The sequence below is a fragment of the Drosophila mojavensis genome, unplaced genomic scaffold (genome assembly GCF_018153725.1).
Source record: "Drosophila mojavensis isolate 15081-1352.22 unplaced genomic scaffold, ASM1815372v1 contig_49, whole genome shotgun sequence".
Classification (NCBI taxonomy): Eukaryota; Metazoa; Arthropoda; class Insecta; order Diptera; family Drosophilidae; genus Drosophila; species Drosophila mojavensis.
In genome coordinates this window covers 661,875-684,677 of record NW_025318872.1, presented here as the reverse complement: position 1 = coordinate 684,677, position 22,803 = coordinate 661,875, and the positions used below count along the sequence as shown (strand labels likewise).

Sequence of the window (22,803 nt, the reverse complement as noted above, 5' to 3'; positions counted from 1 at the left end):
TATCAAAGTTTATTAAAAAAAGTCATGGTCCAGGAATAACCCTAGCAGACATCCGGAACGGCACTCATATACTGTTAAGAATGATTCAACGAACACATCTCTCAGACGACATAAATGCTCTTCGAAATAAAGGAATGGTTCCGTCATCCAGCAGTCTAGCCTCGCTGTCACCGTTCCTTGATGAGATTGGGCTGCTACGTGTCGATGGTCGTCTCAAAAACTCAACTTTAAATTTCGATAGTCGCCATCCAATTATTTTGCCCAAAGTTCATCCAGTAACTAGAGCCATCATAATGCATTTCCATCAGCGAAACTTGCACGCTGGTCCCCGAGCAGTGCTAGCGTTGGTTCGTTCCCAATATTGGCCAATTGGAGGTAGAAAAACTGTAGCCAGTGTAATTCAGAGATGCGTAATTTGCTTTCGTGCAAGGCCCCGACTCGTTGAACACATAATGGCAGATCTACCCAAGGATCGAGTCGACGGCTATCGGGTCTTTGGAGTGACTGGAGTCGACTTTTGCGGACCCTTCTTTTACAAGCCTGAGTCACGAAACAAGGCGCCTGTGAAATGCTACGTTTGTGTGTTTATTTGTTTTGCTACGAAGGCTATTTGGTTGGAGTTAGTCAAGGATTTAACTACCGCGGCATTTTTGCATGCACTTCAACGTTTCATATGCACCAGAGGAAGGCCAAGTCAAATCTGGTCGGATAACGCCACAAACTTTCTTGGTGCCCGCAATCAGCTTCAGGAGTTGAAGCGTCTATTTCTGTCAGACACCCACCAGAAGGCTGTGAAGGATTTCTGTTTGGCAGACTCAATCGAATGGCATTTCATCCCTCCACGATCACCTCACTTTGGTGGCTTGTGGGAGGCTGCAGTGAAGACAGCGAAGCATCATTTTTACCGATGTGTTGGGTCCTCCGTCCTAACTTACGATGAGCTTCGCACACTGGTTTGCAACATCGCTGCTGTCGTTAATTCACGCCCTTTAGTTTCGATTTCAGAGCACCCATCAGACATAGACGTGTTGACTCCTGCGCATTTCATCAACGGTGGCCCTCCTTCGTCTTTCAGTGAGCCAAACCTAACCGGGCTCAATTTTAATCGTTTGGATGCTTGGCAGCGCGTAAGCTATCTCCAGCAGGTGTTCTGGACTCGTTGGCGGGACGAATATCTCAACTTGTTACAACAGCGAGCGAAATGGAGAACTTCCAAACCTGGCTTGGCTGTTGGCAACATAGTTCTTGTGAAGGATGAGAATCTACCTTCACTTAAGTGGCCACTAGCCAGAATAATCGAACTTATCCCTGGAAGTGATGGCGTTGCACGGGTAGCCCTACTAAAAACTGAAGCTGGCGAGATAAGAAGAGCTACAAATAAGCTGTGCTTGCTGCCCCTTAAGGATTCTGTTGAAGACTAAGTCTTCAACGGGGGGAGGATGTTGGGCTCAGCAATCATCGCTTCATTGTAATTAAGAGCGGCAGTTCATAGAGTATGTTATCATGTAAGAGAATTTGTAACGGAGATCACGCTCTCCCTTTTGCGTTGTCTCTTTCACCCACGCACCGGCTCAGCTTAATCCGCCGGCTCGCGTACATTGTAATTAGTATGCAATTAACTCTTGTTTAGAGCAGATGCTGTGTTAGATTGACTATTACAAACATAGTAGCGGACAGCACGACAGCCTAGTCGCTTGCTCGCGTCTATCACATAAACTCTGTAAACTCAAATAATCGCTAATAAACTAATCACTAAGTAAATTCAATCGTTTAATAATTTAAAGCTATTCGAAAAATCTCGATAGCTCAACAGCTAGTACATAGCAAAAGTTAACGGTTCTTTCTTAGTTTTCCATAAATTGAACTAAAATTTTGATCAAATCTACTGAACATGCTCCAGTCTATAATGTGCTGTAAAATTTATTTTAAAAAACCCTTAAAAATTTGGTTACAACGGGCTCAAAGTTTAAGTTGCAGGGTGGGCTATAATTATGATAAGCACTGTATATAGGCTTGATATATTATGTATAGTTGTAATATAAATATTTCCAATGGTCCGCATTGATGGATCTACTCAACTCGACTCGATTCCGAGACAGAATCCGTATGGGCTGTATAACAGATAAACAGCTCAGAACTAGCTAAATGTTATGGAATATCATAGGATTCATAGGTCGCCATCTGAATATGTACAGTATTAGCTTTTTTATAGCTTTTTATTATAGATATTTATATAGATATTTATAAGCCTAGAATTGTACTCAGCTTTTCCAGAAATCACACCAAATATTTCACACGTAGAAATTCGTAGCTTTTTTTCTAGTTTTTCAATAACGATTGCCAGTTAATAGGCTGAAAAGGAAAGGTGCTTGGCTCAGCACTGGCTGTCTGTATCTGCGACTCCTTTTATTGCCAGTCACTTTTGTCGATTTGAGCGCTTTACGACTATGGCCGGCTTTCCGGCTGCGCCTTATCGAGTACCCGCAATGCCCGCACTGGCATGCAGAGCCCGAAGAACTGGTTTTTATGGCCGGCCGGCACAATGTTGTAGTACATGTGCTCAAGCGCAAGCGATACACGAAAAAAATAAAATAAAGAAATGCCGGCTCACGTCTGCAGATTGAAGTTGTATTAAAAGATAACACATTAGAGACCACAGACAACATATCTCTCGCTCTCAGTGGAGTGCTCTACGGAAAAGTGCATTAAATCAACGTTCGCCAGCCCGAAAGTAAGTCAGTGGGCGTTGCATATTGTTGCGTGGGCAGCCCATGGATTGTGTGTTGTGCGGACTAATGGCAGCAGCTGCCACTGCCACTGCCACTACCAAGTCGATGTAAGCCAGGCTAAGTCTTCTGGCCGGGCCACACATGCAACGGAATTGCTGCTGTCATTAATGCAGCATTGTTGCTCCACTCAGCTCCCAGCACCATTTTTCTGCTGTCGTTTGTTGTCTTTAGTTATTCGTTATGCTTTATAGGCCAACGCATGTCTGGCTATGAACTTGGCTAGCACGTAGCCATTTCTTGAGCATTTTGCATGCCTTGAACCACAGTCGTACTACATGTTGCCATTGGGTTTTGCGGAATTTCTCGCATTGGCAAATTCCATGAACGTCTTAGGTGCGTGCCTGCCAGTTGACTTTAAGTTATTCCTAGAAAGAACGCACAGTAGACAATGGCAAAGAGCTATAGAAAAACAAACAAGAATGGTCTGTCTACCAAGATGCCCGCTCCCTTAGATGCTACCTATTTATATTCTACCAAGGTTCAGACTCGTAAACAATATAAGTAGGAGGCGTGCGACATCTATTTTTATGCCTAACAAATATTGTGCTCCCAATATTAATTGGCTAAGATATATAGCCATAGAAAATGCTTTTCAAATATAAATATAACTTTGAGCCTCAGCTTATGTGTGTATTATTTTTCAGTCGAGAATATGGCTTTAATGTATTTCCTATACCAATTTGGCGCACGTAAAAACATTTTAATATGTGTATAAATATATTATTTGTAGATTGTTATTTGAATTAAAACTTTTATTTCGAATACATTTAATTTCTATATATTTGATTGAAATTTCATGTTTTATATTCAGCAAAGAATAAAAGATTGTTTATGTAGGATATACTAAGCGCGAGGTATGTCCAGCTGATTTTCAAACACTTTTCATTTCGAAATGTGTAAGTTCTGTAATTTAGTTATTTGTGCTTCTTCATAAAGTTTTCTGATAAATTCAATTTACTTCAAAAATCCATCCAGATATTCACACTCTTAAAACCAACTTCATATGCACAATAAACATAAAGAATCAAGAATAATTTTTAATAGTTTAGTGTAAGCTAAAAGTTAGCAAGAAACATGACAAGACAAAAAACTGTTATAAAAGTTTGACATGATTGCCAGACAACACTATAAATTCTGTTGAGAAGTGCAAAGAGAGGCGTTATTGCTGCGAAACGAGCGGAAATACAGAAATTGAATTCGCATTGTATGTAGCATAGTTTCTTGAATAGTTGCACCAACTCTCCGGCCAAACAGCTCGAAATAGACAAAACTTTTGCCGTCATTTGCATGTCCGCAACAGTTGAGGCCAAGTTTTCACAAACTATTTGCCTTGATATAGGTGAAGTTGAACATGCTATGCAGCCGAGGCTCAATTAAATTGTAAACTCAAATGATAATAGCGGTTCGGTCATGATTTCTTTAGTTTTACGTTTTCGATTGTGGTCGTTGCCATTTCCGTCGTTATGCCATTAACTTAAATTGCAATCTTTGCGGTGAATCCGGCTTAAATGGTTGCGCGTGCCACTCGACAATTTGTCTGGCAAGGCAAGAGTTAAATAAATTAGCGCCGTGCTCAGATATATCAAGAATTTAAATTAATTTAATGTGATTTACGTTAATTATTTAGCTAGACTTTTAGGCATATCTCGGCGACAAATTTGTCTGCTGCAATTAATTAATTAGACGAAAGGCAGCATTTGGCGTTTCATAAATTATATTGATTGGGTCATGCACATGCCACTCATATATCTATATGCATATACGTATATATATATGTATATACTTCTATATATATATTTCAGTATATTCATTATGCACACAGTTAATGTGCTCATAAAAAACCCATTAAATGTTGCAGCCAAAGGCACTTCAAAGTCGGTGTTGACGTCTGTCCATTTCGCTTTAGTACTCATTAAATAATGCAGCTATGTGTTAACTCTTATAAATGTACATATATACGAAGTCTTGTATATATACATATTACGTTAGTAAAAGTTTTCCAATATTTTTCAAAGTAGCTGCATTTAGTGGATTTTGAAGCTCATTTTAATCAGATATTTAAATTTGACATTGTTAATTATATTTGTGAATTAATTTTGTTATGCAACATGTTACATTCATACGGTATTTCAAATTAGAAATGCTTCTAAAAATGTTCCATGATGTTAAACACATTTTAAAATGGCAAAACAGTGCAAAATTTTAATTTGTTTGGATAATATTCCAATAAAAGTGAGACATGTATTTTAAGTTTTTCACCCAGTTACAACTGAAGAGCAATCATCTTCACTGCTTCCAGGGTATTGCAAATAAGTTTCATCTCTTTATTTATTTTAATTTATTTGTTTTTGTATCTCAAATTCTATTACTACTTTGCTTTTTATTAGGTTATACTACCTAATTTCTCTAGAAATAACTTTTATTTTACTTTAATAAAAATATCTATTCTCCTTTTGCAGCGTGTTCCACCGCTTCGTATTGATGATTTAATCAATGATTTACGCGATGGCACGAAACTCATTGCACTGCTCGAAGTGCTGTCCGGCGAGCGTTTGCCCGTGGAGAAGGGCCGCGTCCTGAGGCGTCCACATTTCCTTAGCAATGCGAATACGGCTCTGCAATTTCTAGCCAGCAAACGTATCAAATTAGTCAATATTAATCCCGCAGATCTGGTGGATGGGAGACCACCAGTTGTGCTGGGTCTGATATGGACGATTATATTGTACTTCCAGGTGAGCATTTCAGTACTGATTTAAGCAGCTAAAACATTTCACCCTCAACACAAGGTGCACGGTTTTTTTCATCAAAAAATTGAAGCACTTGAAAAAAATAAAAACAATTACTAATTGGTTGCTAGCGGTCCATTTTGTCACCCCTAATTTCGACCACCAACTTATGAAGCACCAAATAGCTATTCACAATGCTAATTATCTAAATGTAATTAACCCTCTATATCTTCTTTTTTGTATTTTATTTAAAAAATAATTGAAAAAAAATAATATCTAATAAAAAAAAAAAAAAAAACAAGCTTCGTAAAAAGAGGCGGAAAAACTTAGTTGTAGTTATAAATTATGCGCCACAGGTAGGTTGAACTCGTTGTAAACAGTTGTTGGTGTGTTGTCTATGCGTAATCCTCTCTCATTTTCGATCATTAAACTCTTAAGTTGGTAGTCTCAATTATTAAAGCACCTCAAACTTATGATTTGATCATTAAGTGTCGCTGCTGCCTCTATCACGTATATCTATCTCTAATATCGACTACTTTCACAGATCGAGGAGAATAGCCGCAACCTAGAATATTTGGGTCATGGTATTGGCGGTTCGGTTAGCTCGCTCGACAGTGTTGGCAATCATAAGGCTGGCGGTGATCTTAGAGCTGAGAAATGGAAGCAAGGTGCCAAGAAAACGCTACTCAATTGGGTAACGAATGCCTTGCCAAAGTGAGTATATAAATTACTAGAGTCCAATTGAGATTATGATACATTTCGAACTTTTGCAGAGACAGTGGTGTAGAGGTTAAGGATTTCGGCGCTAGCTGGAGAGATGGCGTCGCTTTCCTCGCACTCATCGATGCAATTAAAGCGAATCTGGTTAATTTAGCTGAGCTAAAGAAGACCAGCAATCGTCAGCGTTTGGAAACAGCTTTCGATGTGGCCGAAAGCAAATTGGGCATTGCCAAAATTTTGGACGCTGAGGATGTGGACGTACCCAAACCGGATGAAAAGAGTATAATGACATATGTGGCGCAATTCTTGCACAAGTATCCCGAACCAAAGGTGTGTATAAAATTCATTGTATGATTGAATGAAATATAGGTCATAAGAACTGAATCGCAAAGTTCAATATGGGGATTGTTAAGGAAATCCTAAGCTCCACTGACTAAGACTTTAATTTATATATTCACACTACAAATTTTAACTAATTAAAATGATATATTTTCCAGGGTGCATCCCGTGACGAGTCGCATGTGCAACAAGAAGTGGACGAATTGCGTCGTTTCCTGTTGGAGAAGACCACCGAATACGAGCCGATGGTCATGATGAGTTCGTTCCCACGTGATTTTAGTGAATATCTGTTAGCACGTTCTGAAGTCGATGCACACTTGCCTGCTTATAACCGACTCAAGCAACTGATTGAGAGCCAGAGCGGTTTTCTGCAGGTCTCACGTCAATCGTGGGATGAGATTAACGAGCTGTGGCAGCGTCTGCAATACCAGATGATGTACTGGCTCTGGCTATTGGACGCCGAGCTGCCCGGCGATTTTGGTGCTGTGGGCAAATGGCTGGCCGAGGCCGAGAAATTGCTCATGGACAACGATATACCGAATGCGATGAATGAGGAAACAGCTGCTGTGATTAGTAGAAAGCTGGAGGAGCACAAGCTGTTCTTTGCCGATCTGCCACGCATTGTGGCCATGTTCGACAATGCCAAGCGCTCGCCGCTGGCCCAACAGGTGCCACTGGAGCAGCTGCGCAACATGGAGCGTCGCCTGCAGGAGGTGGGCCCCAGGGCCGCGGAGCGCCGAATTCGCATGAAATTCCTCGAGCACAAATGTTGCCTGATTGCCTTCCTCAATTTGGTGGAGAACAAGATGCGTGGCTGGACCGGCAAGTACGGGCCCGAGGAGAAGGTCGCCCACCAGCTGGAGCAATACAAGAACTTCGTCTCACGCAACAAGATCTTTCAGGAGTTCCAAAAGGCATTCGTCGATATGCAACAAGTGGTCGAGGAGTATAAACGTGACGGCAATGTGGCCCGCAAGGACATCAACGAAATCGATCGCTTTATGTATGAGACCGAGGAGCGCTGGAAGCGTGTCTCCATGGAGCTGAAGTGTTGTCAAAATTCCCTCGAGGAGGTAGTCAATTGCTGGCGCAACTGGAATCAATTGGCGCCCAGCTGCGAGGAGTGGCTGTTGCTGGCCGAACAGAAACTGAATCAGAGCGAAGACGATCGTTTGGAGTTCTTCCAGGACATAACTGTATGGAAGGATAAATTCGATGCTCTGGCCAATGCTGCAAACTATTTGATTGCCTCCTGCGAGGAGCCAATTGCTCAGCAGCTGCGTCAACGTCACGGCGCCCTAGCTGAGCGCTTCGAGCGTCTCTTCGCCAATACCAAGCAATATATGCATGCTGGCGACATCATACGCTCACGCCAGGAATACAAATCTGGAATTGAGAAGCTCTCAAAGTGGCTGCGTGGTGCCGAGAGCGTCTTGGATCAGCGTCAAGTGCTGGGCAACAGCGAGCAAATCCGTCGCTACGGCGAGCAGCTGCAGCAGCTGGCCAGCGAAATCGACGACAACGAGGAACTATTTAAGAACATCAGTCGCACGTTCCAGTCGCTCATTCAGGATCTGTCGCGTGATGAGGTCGACAAAATGATGAAGCTGCTCAAGCAGGAGAAGGAATCGCTGGTGCGCATACGCGCCCAACTGCCTGCCAAGCTGCATCTGTTCCATCAGCTGCAGATACAGCAGGAGTCGCTGGAAGCGGGCCAAAAGGAAATCCACCAATGGCTAAACGAAGCCGAACAGCTGCTGGGCACCCACAATCTGGCCGGAGGACGCGAATCTGTCAATGAGCAGCTGCACAAGCACAAGACCTACTTCTCGCGCACCGTCTACTACCGCTCCATGCTGGAGAGCAAGAACAAGGTGTTCCAGAATTTGGTTAAGGCTGTCTCGGCCGATGATAAAATCGACACGGCCCCAGCCGCACAGCAAATGCAACAGCTGAACGAACGCTTCAACTATGTTATACAGAATGCCGGCAAATGGGAGCAACGCTTGGAGGATGCTGCCGGCGGCTGGAGCAAGTTCAAGGATAACGAACGTGTTGTCAACGAATGGCTGACACAGGCCGAGTCGATGCTCGTGGAGAAGCACATTGAATCGAAGACAACAATCGAGACTCAAAAGTATTTCTTCGAACAAGTCAACGATCGTTGGATGAACGATCTGGTGCAATCGGCCCAGCAGCTACTGAACACTCTGCCCAGCCAGGAGCAACCGGCTGTGGTGCAAAGTGTGGAGCAGCTGCAGTCGCGCTGGAAGAATGTGCTTGCCCAGGCGCCGCTGCATCTGCTCAAGCTGGAATTCCGTCTGGATGAGAATGCGTTCTATCAGTCCCTGAAGGATGTTGAGAAGGAGCTGCAGCTGGAGCAACAGGCTCTGAATCGTAACGAGGATGTCGATTCGATCCTGCAGCGCAATCAGCAATTCTTGGTGCAACAGGACACTGTGCCACGCCTGGAGAAATGCCTGCAGAATATGCAGCGCTTGGCCCAGGCGCACAGGCAACAGCAGCCCGGGGACTTTAGTCTGGATCAGGCCTACGATAATGCCAAGGCCCAGTGGCAAATTATGTCCAATAAATTGGCCGATATGCGCCAGACACTACAGCAAATACCTGCTCAATGGCAGGGCTATCATCTGAAGTTCGACGAGATGATCAACTGGATGAACAGCGTGGATCAGAGCCTTAAGAACATTGTTAACGAGGTCAACACCATGGAGGAGTTTGAAAAGGAGAAGGTCGTTTTCCAGGTGAGTTCAATGCTAATCGATAACAAATGCCTGAATATATATTTGACTTGCCGACATTTATTCTGCTTGCATGCAGCTGAGGGAACTAGTGGTAAAAAAAATTGTTTTTTGCTAAAATAAATATGTAATATATATTTATTTTCTGGATGACGGCACTAATCGAATATTTCTCATTGTAGAAAATCTGCCAGGATGCAGATAACAAACGTGAGGACATGAAGTGGCTGGTCAAAACGCTGGACTCTCTGCTCAGCTATGCCACCGAAGACGAGGCAAATCTGGAGCAAAAGAAGCTGGAAGATCTAATTGCACGCTACAAGAACCTTATACCCACCATTGAGATAACAATGGTCAAGACCGAGGTGTTCTCCAAATGCTATACATATCGTCGCGAAGTGCACGAAGTTGTTTGCCTGCTGACCAAGGTCAAGGATCAAACGGCCAATATTCCAGCGCCCGAAAGTCTGGACCGTGTCAATCGCCTAATTGAGGAGCAACAGTATGCCATCAATCAGCTCGATCATCAGCGGCCACACATCATGTCCATGCTGCAACGTGGACGTGATCTCAGCAAGGATGTGCACGCGCCAGCCTTTGTCAATGCCGAGGTGAAGAATCTGGAGACCGGCTGGAATCAAGCTTATACCGAAACCGCAGATAAGCTGCAAGCGCTCAAGGGCACTCAGGCAGTGTGGAGCGAGTTTGTCGACCAGAAGAACGATATCTTCTCCATGCTGCAAACAGCTGAGACAGAGCTGCGCGCTCTTACCCCACTCCAGACGGATCCCAAGAATGTCAGCCAAGATCTGAAGTCGAAACGTGATCTGAATGTGCAGCTGCAGCAGGCATCGCATCAATTGTTGCCCAAGCTGCATGCCCTGAAATCGGAGCTCGCACCGCTAGCCGCTGCCGATAAGCGTCCCATTCTCGAGAAGGAGGTGACTGAGGTAGAGAAGATGTTCTTCAATACCATGGAGCATGTCAAGGATCGTGTGGGCTACCTGGAGGACTACAGTGCCAAGTGGAACAACTACAAGACGCGTTTGGCCGAGCTGCAGGAATGGGCCAACAAGGTGGCGCCCAAGAACATTGAAGCCCTACAATCCGAGGACCTGACGCCGGAGGAGCGCGTTGTCAAGGTGCAGTCCTTCAAGCGTGTGCTCGGCGAGCGCATGAAACAGCTGGATCTACTGGCCGCTGATGCATCGGAGCTGGCACCCAAAGAGGGCAACGTCGCTGAAGCGAAACGACTCAAGGGTGAAATCTCCAAGCTGCAGGAAGTGCTCAGTGCCATCAATCGCAATGTGGACCATCAAGCACAGGCCGTGCAGGAGGATCTGATCAACTGGCAGCAATTCCAGGCTGGATTGCAACAGATCAAGCCCGCTGTGGAGCAAAGCGAAGTCAAGGTAAATAATATAGTTCCTAAACCTATCACACTTGATGAAGCCGTTGCCTTGCAACAAAATGCCAAACAATTTGAAACACACTGCCTGGAGCAATTGGACAAACTCCATGGCATATCAAACATCAGTCATAAAATGTTATGCAAAACCAATGCCCCCGATGAGTTAGATGCCATGCACTCCCGCTGGACAGCGGTCCATGAAAACGCGAAACAGGCGAGCGCCAAGCTCGAAAAGCTCGTCGCCAATTGGAAGTCCTTCGATGGCGATGCAGCCAAATTGGAGGATTGGATTGATCAGGGTGCACAGCAGATGGGTAAGCGTCCGGCTGTGCTAAACACTCCGCACATCGACAAGCTCGAAAAGGAGCTGGTCAAGCTAAAGTCCTTCAACAATGAGATATCTCAGCAGCAGGCCAAGCTGGTCGCTCTTGGCCAAAATGCCGATCAAATCAGTTTGCATTTGGCGCCAGAGGGCGCTGTAGCTGTCAAGGATCGCGTCAATAATATGAAGGGTAAATTGCAGAAGTTGTCAGAGGCCACACGCGGCAACATCAACGAGGTCTCCGATGCGATTATTTCGCGTCAAGACTTCAATGCCAAATTGGTCAACTTCTCCAACTGGATGGAACAGTTGCGCAATCAGGTTACACAGGTCGAGGAAATCAATCCGGAGCGTGTCGAGACCAGTTTGCATGTCATCCATGCATTGCTGCAGGAGCACGCCGACAAGAAGCCCAGTTTCAATGCCATTTATGATGAGGTCAAGCAACTGGCACTGGGCGCAACTCCAGAGGAGTCTAATGCACTGAATGATGCGTATACCGCTCTTGTGGTGAACTATCAGAACTTGGAGTCGAACATGCTGCAAAAGAAGGCCGCACTGGAGAAGTGGACCGAGCTTTTGGGCTGGAAACATGATACTGAATCGCACTTGAACTACTTGAAGCATCAATTGGAAAAGCCCGAGGGACCCTCTGTTGAGGAGCTAAAGAAGGCCATCGATGAAATCGATCATCTGGGTCAGGGTCTGAGCTACTGGAAGGGACAAGCCAAGGAAATCGATGAGAATCCCGCCATACAACTACGCGATGCACTCTCTCGTCGACCACTGATCGCCACACAGATCGTTAATGATCTGGAAAACAAGTTGGAAAATCTGAAACTCCGTTCGCAGAATCAACAGCAACAGCTGCAGCAGATGACTGTGCGCAAAGACAAGTTCCATGCACTGGAGCACAACTTTGGTCAGGCACTGCAGGAGAATCGTGAAAAGCTCGACCAAATCCTCAAACAGCATCCCAATTTGAATAACATAGATCAAATCATTGCCGATCTTGTGGCGCTGAATGATGCGCTTAAATATCAGGCAGATCTTAAGGATCGCATTCACGACGAGGGCTCTCTATTGATGCGTGAGGATATTGCCAGCATGCCGGCCATCCAGGAGAGCCTCCTGGTGCTGGATAAGAACTACGATTCGCTGCAAAATGAAATAGCTCATCGCATACAAAAATATAATCTCATCAGTCAGGCCTTGCGCGAGTACGCCGAGTCCAAGGACAAGTTCTCCAAGGAACTTAAAAAAGCTGAAGACTTGTTCAATGCCATACCCCAACAGCCAGGCGATGAAACCGCCCTACATCAGGCGTCTGAGAAGACGCGTAAGACTATGGAGCAGCTGCGCAAATCCAAGATGAATCTCGATGAACTCGAACGCCGCGGCAACAATGTGGCTAAATTGTTCACAGCCATTGGTGAGCCGGTGCCCCAAGAGGTGCAGCAAGAGGTTGCCGCTGCCAAGCAGCAATGGCAGAACCTGCACGACAAGACGGCCAAGAACGCGCATGTCTACGAGACTGAAGCAGTCATTTGGTCTCAAATTGAGGACGCTAAAAAGGATCTGCTACCTTGGCTCTCGGAAACCAATCAGGGTCTTTGCGATGCTGCCGATAATTCAATTGAAATCGAGTTCGGACCTATGCGCCTAAGCAAATATCGCAACGAGCTGCCGTCTTATCAAGCCCTTAAGGATACAATCCTTGAGAAGACCAACGATTTGATCAAGATCAACAATGGACAAGAGATACCCGCCTTGAGTACACTCAATCAGCTGCTGGATGAACAATTTGCCGAGGTGAGCAACAATGCCGAGCGCCTGAGCGCCGTCACCACATCGTTTGCGGATCAGGAACAGGAGCTACGCCGACGCAGCAAGGTAGCCGGCGAGCAGGTGAGCAAGCTGCGCGAACAGCTGATCAAATGCGACGATATGTCTGGCGATAACAACAAGATCATGGAACGATTGCTGCAATGCCGTGCACTGCGCGCTCAACTGGATCAAAGTGGCAACGAAATCGAAAATATCAAACAAAATGTGGATGAACTGCGTAATTTATATCCCACATTCAATGAGTCCATCATACCCAAGGAGCTGAACAATGTGCAGAAACGGTACGAGGGCGTCGATCTCTATGCCAAGAAGATTGAGAGTTCGTTGCTGCAGTTCCTCAAGAAGTTCCACGCGGACAAGGTGGGCATGCTGAAGCGTCTGATAGCCACACAACGCGAAAAGGTCGCATGGTGTCAGCCCGAGTCGACAAGTGACAAATACAATCTGGATGTAAAGAAGTCCTCGCTGCAGGAGGTCAGCAAGAGCATTGACGACTGCAAGGCACGTCATGCTGAAACGCTGAGATCCCTCGAGATGCTGAAGGCCGTGGAAACTCCAGAAAACCTGGCCGAGTTGAATGCCGATGCTGAGCTCATGGGCAAGGAAATGCAAGCGTTGCAGGATAGCTTTGATCGCATCAAGGACATCCTGGATGAGAACGTGGATCTCTGGACACAGTATGAGCAATCAAACGAGCAAATCTCCAACTGGCTGCGTGATGTAGAAGGTCGCGTTAAGGCGGAGACCAGCAGCCAGGTGAATCTGCCCGAGGTTCCACAGAAGTTGCAGGAGCTGGCCATACTACAGCAGGATGTACTTGCCCATGAGCCAATCATCAACAATTTGGAGCGTACGTCACAGCAGCTGATCGAAAAGAATCCAGAGGCACGTATTGGACAGTTCGTTACGCATTTGGTGCAGCGCTACCAAACCGTTGCCAAGAGTCTTGGCGGACATATTGACAAAATACGCAATGCACAGCTATCGAATGCCAACTTTGCCAAGGCATCGAAAGATTTTAACGAATGGTTCGGCGATGCCAAGATTGAGTTCCAGGAACTGGCGCGCATGGGATCTCCGGGCTCTTCGTCAGCTACGGCCCAACAATTGCAGACCATCAAGAACTATCTGAAGACCTTCGACAATGGTCAACTATTGCTAAACAATGCTGTCGATATTGGTGAGGGACTTTATCCAGTCGTCTCGCCTGAGAATCGCGAACGCATTCGAGCGGATCTACGTCAAATGCGTGAGAAATACGATTATTTGCGCGACGAGGCCAATGCGTTGATGCAGCAGGTTGAGGGGGTACTCATACAAAAGACATCCATAGAAGAGAGTTATACTCAGGTGTCGCACTACCTGAACGAGTCCAAGGCTAAGGTGACGGCAGCCGATGAACTCTATCCCACACTGGCAGCCAAGAAAGCAGCTCTTCAGAATTATAAAACGCAATTGCAGGAAATCACATTGCACAAGAATGCGCTGAAGCAGCTGCACGATAAGGCGGTAACTTTATGCGATGATGAATCAGAGCGTAAAACGGATGAGTCCATTCAGGAATATAATACGCTATCAAAGCAGATTTCGGATCGCATTAATATCGTAGGCAATCAAGTGTCCCAGCACGAAGCTTATGATCAGGTGCTGGAGAAGGCGCAGGATTGGCTCAACACCATCAAATCGGAGGCAATCGATATTTTGAATGAAACCACATTCGAGAAGGAGGGCGCCGAGGAGAAATTAATTGTCGTTGAGAATTTGCTGCAGCATAAGCCCGAGGGTGATTCCATTTTCGAGACATGCCACAATCTGTTGCAGACGGTGCTGAAACAAACCCATCCCAATGGTCATCCGGCGCTGCTAAAGGGCTTTGAGGAGCCGAAAAATGCATGGGAAGAGTTCATGTCGCTCTGCCAGGACTCGCAAGTGAAGCTCAAGCAGCTCTGCTCCAAGTGGGATGAGTTCGACTCTATTATCGATGAGCTCGATAATTGGATGAAGAATGTTGAGGCTGTGGTAAAGAATCAGAGTTTGAAGAGCACTGCCGAAGCTAAGAATGCTCATTTGAAGCAACTGCAAGAGAGTGCCAAGGATATTGAACGCCGCGGCGTAGCCATAAATCAACTGATGGATCAGGGACGCGAAATTGAAGGGGAAACCGATTTGAATTTGAAACTTTCTCGCTTAAACACGCGCTATCAGACACTGAAGAACCTGTGCAAGGAATCCATTGCCAAGTACGTAAACTACGTCAAGGATCACGACAGCTTTGACGCGGACTATGATAAATTTAAGCAGGATTTGCAAAACTGCGCCAACGAGCTGGCGAAGACCAATGAAATCGTTGGTGATCAGAGCGTATTGCAGGATCAGCAAAACAAATTACGTGAAATGTCTGACAAGCGCATTGTAGACTCCACTGTGTTCGAGAGTCTGATTGATCGCGGTGAGAAGCTCTATGGCCACACGAGTCCTGAGGGTCGTGAGATCATACGCCAACAGTTGCGCTCCCTGCGCACATTGTGGGACAACTACACGGATGATCTGAACTCGGCTACGCATAAGATTGATCATTGTCTGCTGCAATTCAATGAGTTCACCATAGCTCAAGATCAGCTAACTAAGTGGCTCAAGGATGTAGACAAGGCCATGCAGAGCCATACGGAACCGAAAACAACGCTCCAGGAGAAACGCGCTCAGCTGCAGAATCACAAGCTTTTGCATCAAGAGATCACCACGCACAATGTGCTCGTCGATAATGTATGCGACAAGGCGCAAATCTTAGTGGATCAAATAAAGGACAACTCCCTGAACGTTTATCTGCAGTCGATCAAGCAGCTATTCCAGAACATTGTGCAAAAGTCCGATGAAATACTGCAAAATCTGGAGAGCTGCGTGCAGAAGCACAGCGAGTTAAATAATGCGTTGAGTTCTGCTAAGACTTGGATCTCGAATGAGAAGGCCAAACTCCTGGAGTGCGATGATTCCTACGGCGAAAAGGCAGATATAAAGCGTAAAATTGAAACCCTTGGCCAATTGGCACAAAATAAACCCCAGGCGATGAAACTAATAAGCGAAATACGTGCGCAATTTGAGACCGTGAAACCCGCCACCTCCGAGAAGGGCATTGAGGTGCTTGAGAAGGAAATCGATGAACTGGAAACAACAATGAAGAGTCACTTTGATGACATCGAAGGCATCGAGGGCAAGCAAAAGGATGTACTCTCACAGTGGGATACATTTGAGCAGAATCTGGAAGAGCTCACCAAATGGTGTCGCAATGCTGAGGCCGTGTTCCGTGAGCAGCAGCTGAAGTCAACGCTGCATGAGAAGGTCGAGCAAATGGATAAATACAAAATACAGCGGGAGCTCATACTGCAAAAAGAGAAGGAAATCGACTCCTTTGGCGATACGGCACATGCCTTGCTCAACAACTGCGGTGCAGATCGCCTGAAGACGTTGACAACGCAAATCACAAATCGTTATCAACTGCTGCAGGTGTTGAGTAAAGAGGTGGTCAATCGCTGGTCCAATCTGGTGGACGATCATCAGTTCTATCAGGACAAATATAACGAGGTGGACTTGTGGCTGCAGCCGATTGAGACTCAGCTGGAAAAGGCACTCAAGGATGAGCCCACACAAAGCTCCAATATACTGCAGGTATTACTTTCGGAACGGGAGCAGGCCGAGATCTTGTTTGGTGCATTGAATGCTGCCGGCGAAAAGGCTTTGCCCGAAACATCTACCCAGGGCAGAGAGAAGATTCGCAAGGACTTGCGTGACATACGCGATCGTTGGGATAAGTTGGACGAAGGCATTCGTAATTTAGAGAAACGCCAAGAGGCACAATCCGTTCAGTTATCCAGCTACCAAGATATCCAGACTCAAACAGTCAACTGGTTGGATCAGGTTGAAAAGTTGCTGCACAACGAGAACCCGGCGAGCTGGACCAGTGCACAGGAAATTCGCTCCAAGCTGTATAAATACAAGGCGACCAATCAGGACATCAATTCGCACAAGCGCATTGTCGAGGCTGTCAATGAGAAGGCAGCAGCTCTACTGAGTAGCGCCGCCCCAGCCAACGCTGATGAGATTGCCAAATCTGTGGCTGATATTAACAAGCGGTATGAACAAGTTGGCCAGGATTGTTCTAAGCTGGTTGCAGATCTCGATGCCGCATTCGAGGTATATCAGCAGTTCAGTGAGCTGCAGAAAGCACAACAGGATTATCAAAAGAACCTGTGGGATCGTCTGACCGGCTACTCTGACTATTCGGGCAATAAGGCTGCATTGCAAGCGCGTCTCCAAAAGATCAATGAAATCCAGGATGCTCTACCAGAGGGTGTTGCCAAGCTGAAAGCACTTGAGGAACACATCGAGCAGCATGCGGTCAGCATACCTGCTCGATCTAAGGAAGCCATGACACGTGATTTGGCCAATTTGCATGCTGATTTCGAAAAGTTCGGTGGATCGCTGAGCGATGTGAAGAGCGGGCTAGAGAATCGTTTGCAGCAATGGAACGACTATGAGATCGATTTGGATCGCTTGATCAACTGGCTGGGCGAAGCTGAAAATACGCTCAAGAACTACAATCTAAAGAACTCGTTTGAGGAAAAGGAGGAGCAGCTGAATCGCTTCCAGTCTATGGCTCAGACTCTGCGCCAGAACGAAGCGGACTTTGAGAAAATGAAGGATGACACCTCAGAGTTGGTGCAAAGTTCGGGTGAAACGAGAATCGCTGTCAATGTGCAACAAGTTTCATCACGTTTCCAGTCCATCCAAGCAACTGCAAAGGAAATACTCAAGAAATGCGAGCAAGCTGTTCAGGATCATTCCCATTTCAACGAGAAGTACAAGCAATGCGCTGACCTGTTGGCCAATGCACAGGCACGCTACGATGACTGCAGTGATTTGTCTACGGTGGCATCACGCGATGATCTGCTCAAGAAACAGCTGATCATCCAGGAGCTGCTGGCACAGCAGCCCACGGCAACCCAGCTGCTGAATAGCACCGTGGAGCTGGGTGAAAAGTGCTATAGCTCCACAGCCACCGAAGGACGTGAGGCCATACGTAGCCAACTGAATGATCTTACCTTCGATCAGCTGTTCGATAATATTGCCAGTACTGCTCGCAAGATACAGGATAAGATTGCCAAGTGGTCAGGCTTTGATGAGACCGCTGACAGTCTGAAGAGCTGGCTAGACAATGTGGAGCGCGAACTGCCAGCTGAGATTGAGCTGAAGACCACGCTGGATGAGAAACGCAACAAGCTGCAGGCCTATCGTGATGTGCTCAATGATATCTCATATCATCAAGTGGAAGTTGGCAATCTGCAAGAGATCGCAGCTAATTTGCCCGAGAAAACTGAGCATGTGGATCAGATTCTAAAGGATATCACAGATCGTTTTGGCAAACTGCAAAAGCGCGCCCAAGGATATGTGGAACGGTATGAGGGCATTGTGAGTGCTCATCAGCAATACTCCAAGGCTGTCATGGATGCACAGGAGTTCATTGATGCCACTCTGAATACTGTGCACTACTGGGGTGATCTTGATTTGGAGCAGACCTCTTTGCATACCAATCTAGATCGGCTGAAGAACCTCAAGGCCAGTCTGGCCGACGAGTTTCCACGCGTGGATCAAGTCCGTGCGCTGGGCGAGAAGGTGATTCCCGGTACTGTTGATGTGGGTCAAGTGAATATCAAATCCCAGATCGATACAACTCAACAGGAATGGGAAGGTCTGCTTGCAGCCATCGGCTCAACTATCGAAGCTATTGAGGCACGCCTGCAACAGTGGTCGGAGTATGAGCAGCTACGTGATCAGTGCTTGGCCTGGATTCGGGACACCGACAACGAGTTGCATGCCATCGATCTCAAAGAGGATCTGCCCAAGAAGCGTGCCCAATTGGATACGCTGAAGGCATTGCAAGGTGATGTGCGCGCCAAGGAATTGGAAGTGGACAATGTTACGGAGAAGGCGCAAACCTTGCTGAAGGGACCCAGCACAACTCGTTCGTCTGGCCCCGAATTGGTCACCAAATATCAGCAAATCTTCCACAAAGTCAAAGACTTGAATAATCGCTGGCAGCAATATGTTAGTTCACACGAAGACTTCGATAACTCCATCAGCGAGTGCGCATCGTGGATAAATGGCATTAAGGAGAAATTGGACTACTGTTCGGACATGTCGTCGATGAGTCAAAAGGAACTAGACAAGAAACTGGCCACCATCCAAGATGTGATTCTGCTCAAGGACGAGGGATCTGCACGAGTGCTGAAAATCCTAGAGCAGGCTCAGCACGTGCTCGCAAATACCGCACCCAATGGCCACGAGGCCATTAACAAGGAGTTGTCAGAATTGCAGGATCTTTGGTCTGGCATTGCTCTGCGTATTATGGACGTCAAGGCTAATCTTGATGATTCCATCACGCAATGGTCTGGATTCCTGGATCAAGTACAAAATGTGCGCAAGTTCAACGAATGGCTGGATGCATTGCTCAAGGAATTGGGTGAGCATCAGACCACCATGACTGAGAAACGCGCCCAGCTGGATCGTGTCAAGTCCACAGAGGAGAAGGTTCGCGTGGAGAAAATCGATGTGGATTCTCTGAAGATTCAGGCTAAGGAAATGATTGCCAGCGGCCAACAGAGCCAAGCGGCATTCCAGGCACAAAAAGTGTTGGACACATTCGATGAGCTGTTTGCCAAGACCCAGAAATTGTTGTCGGATCGCCAGGATCAGTACAGAGATCATCGTCTATTCAAGGAAGCGTACGATGACCTTGTCAGCTGGATAAGTCGAGCGCGTGAGAAATTCCCCGCACTGAAACAGAGCAGCCTCAGCGACAAGCTGGCCATTGAGAATGCCGTGCAGGCCACCGAAGCTCTGCTCAATAAACAGGCCCAGGGCGAACTTCTGGTTGAGCATTTGGTGCACACTGGTGAGGTGGTTCTGGCAAGTACATCGACGCAGGGCCAAGAGATCATACGCAATGATATACGCGCACTACGTGATAGCTTCGAAAGTTTGTTCCGTGAGATCAATCAGCAGAAAGAGAACTTGGAAGTTACCATGGTGCAATGGCGCGCATATAAAGAGGAGTATGAACGTCTCATGGAATGGCTACAACAGATCGATATACTTGTCAAGAACCATAAGCTGAACCTCTGCCCCAATCTGCCCGACAAGGAGAAACAGGTGGGCGATATGCGTGAGGTGATGTCTCGCCTGGAAAAGGGCAAGGATGACATTGATAAGTTCAATGCCTCCGCTGCGGGTCTGCTCAAATCGCATCTGGATAGCTATGTGAACAATCAGCTTAGACATTTGGGCTCCATGTATCAGGTGCAGGTTAATTTGGCCAAGGATGTGCTGAAGAAGGTCGAAACGAATCGCGACCAGCATCGCGAATACGATGCGAATATGAAGTCGGCCAGGGATTGGATAGCGAATGCCAAGCAAACTATTCAATCTGCTGGCGATGGAGCTGGCTCGAAGGAGGCGCTTCAACGTCGCCTCGAGCAAATCCAGGACTTGATACGCAATCGTGAATATGGTCAAAATCTGGTGCACACAGCCATCAATAATGGCGAGAAGATTATTCGTAATACGCGCTCCGATGGACGCGATGCCATCAACAGCGAAATGAAGGAGCTGCAAACCGATTGGGATCGCTTGGTTAAGAAAATGTCCACAGCCAAGGTGCAGCTGGAGACGAATCTGTTGCAATGGGCCGACTACAGCTCCAGCTATACGCAGCTGCAGCAATGGATCACCGACCGAGAGGCCAAGCTGCAACAGGCGTGCGAGCAAAAGATTATCAAGTCGCAGCGTGGACAGCCAGGTCTCAGCAGTGGGCTGAGCGAACGCAAGGCCAATCTGCGCCAGACCAACAACATTGTCCAGGACATTGTCTCGTTTGAGCCCATGATACAGTCGGTGACCTCGAAGGCCTCTGATTTGCAACAGGGCGCACCGGCTACAGAAATCTCCGATAAGTACGAGAATCTGACCAAACAGGCCAAGGATCTGTATGCCAAGCAAAAGAACACCATTGATAGCTACCAGGCGTTGATCGATGCCGGCAACGAATTCGCCACTTGGTTACGCAATGCCAAGGAAAGACTGAGCAAGTGCTCCGAGCCAACGGGCGATAAGCAAGCCTTGGCCGAGAAGACGCATCAGCTCAAGATTCTGCAGGGTGAAGTGCCCGAGGGCTCCACAAAGCTACAAAATGCATTGGCTCAGGGTGAGATTGCTTGCCGCACAGCAGAGCCCGAGGATTGCGCAATCATTGAACAGGAAGTCGCACTTCTACAGGAGGAGTTCGATGCCTATGTGGAAGCACTGAACAAGGCCAAGGATTACCTGGAAGTGGGCATTGTCAAGTGGTCGGACTACCAAGATCAGTATACCGAGGCGCTCGAATGGCTTACCAAGACGGAAGCCCTCGTACAGTCCTACAACAAGCTGCAGGACAGCCTGACCCAAAAGAAGGTGGTGCTCGAGCAATTCCAAGGACATCTACAAACTCTGTTCGACTGGCAGAAGACACTCGATCATCTGAACATGAAGGCTCAGGTTCTGCTCGAGACCTGCTCCGACACTCGCATCAGCAATGCCATCATGCAGCTGACCACAAAATACAACGCTTTGCTGACGCTGGCCAAGGAGGTTATGCGACGCTTGGAGCTGCACTACCAGGAACATCAACAACACCATTCGCTCTACGAGGAATGCCAGTCCTGGATTGAGAATACTCGCGAAAAGCTAGCCGAATGCGAGCAAATACCCGGCACATTGAACGAGGTGCAAATCAAATTGAATACGGTTAAGAATTTGCGGCAAGGCTTTGAAACGGGACAGAACAAGCTGCGCTATCTGCTGGAGCTTAAGGAGAAGGTCATTATGAACACCGAGCAGAATGGCGCAGCTAAGATTCAAGAGGATACCGAATCCCTCAAGCAGGACTTTGATAAACTGCTTGTGGATCTGAACGATGTGCGCCAGAAGTTGGCCAATCGCCTGTCCCAGCTGGAGGAGATCTTCAAACTGTACAAGATTCTGCTCGAGTGGCTGGAAGACATTGAGCCCAGCGTCAAAGCCAGCGAGGAGTATTTGAATGACTTGAGCGAAAAGCGTGCAGCGCTGGAGAAATTCCGCGTCACACAGCGCGACATCAATGGACACAACGACATTGTGGAGAAGATCAATGTACGGCTGCGCGAGGACAATAGCTTGGACAAGGATGACTTTGCGGCTGGTCTGAACAAATTCGATGAGCTGCAAGCGCAAGTTAACAAGATCATCGAATCGCTCGAGAACCAAGTGAACAATCACGAGAAATACAAGCAGGCCTACAATGAGCTGCAGGACTGGCTCCGCCGCACACGCATCGAGGTGGAGCAATGCGCCGATTGTCATGGCGAAAAGGATCAGGTGGAGGAGCGTCTGAATCGCCTGGGCGATCTACAGGCAGCCTCCATGGAGGGCAAATCACTGCTCGATGCCTGCGAGGAGCTCAGCCAGGCGGTGATCGCTACCAGTGGCAGCGAGGGTCAGGACAATGTGGCCCAAGAGATCAAGCACTTGAATGGAGAATGGGAAACGCTGCAGGCTCTATCGCGAGATGCGCGCAGCGGCCTGGAGACCTGTCTGGCCGCCTGGGAGACATTCCTGCAAAAGTTCAACAAAATCAATTTGTGGATTGTTACAATGAGCAAGCGCGTTGCCAAATCACAGGAAGCCGATAATAAAACCACCGAAGATTTGGTCAATGCCAAGGTAAGCAACAAGTCTCTCGTCAAATCTCACGCAACTGTCGCACGCAACGCTAACCAACAGAAAAATATCTATAATCAATTTAAATGTACTAAAATTA

At 46.9% G+C, this 22,803-nt stretch overlaps 1 protein-coding gene across 20 annotated transcripts in view; it reads left to right on the top strand.

The window, feature by feature from the left end:
- The window catches only part of LOC6577814 (nesprin-1), a 129,317-nt gene that overhangs the window by 35,876 nt on the left and 70,638 nt on the right, over positions 1-22,803 (top strand). For 12 of the 20 annotated variants that reach the window (XM_044009216.1, XM_044009218.1, XM_044009214.1 and 9 more), the window contains exons 3-7: positions 5,249-5,521; positions 6,060-6,229; positions 6,289-6,565; positions 6,733-9,339; positions 9,519-22,706. In XM_044009216.1, coding sequence (XP_043865151.1) covers positions 5,249-5,521; positions 6,060-6,229; positions 6,289-6,565; positions 6,733-9,339; positions 9,519-22,706 — 16,515 coding nt within the window. Of the gene's footprint in view, positions 1-5,248; positions 5,522-5,817; positions 5,872-6,059; positions 6,230-6,288; positions 6,566-6,732; positions 9,340-9,518; positions 22,707-22,803 lie in introns of those variants that run through there. The other 8 variants (XM_044009221.1, XM_044009222.1, XM_044009235.1 and 5 more) reach the window with 4 other exon arrangements.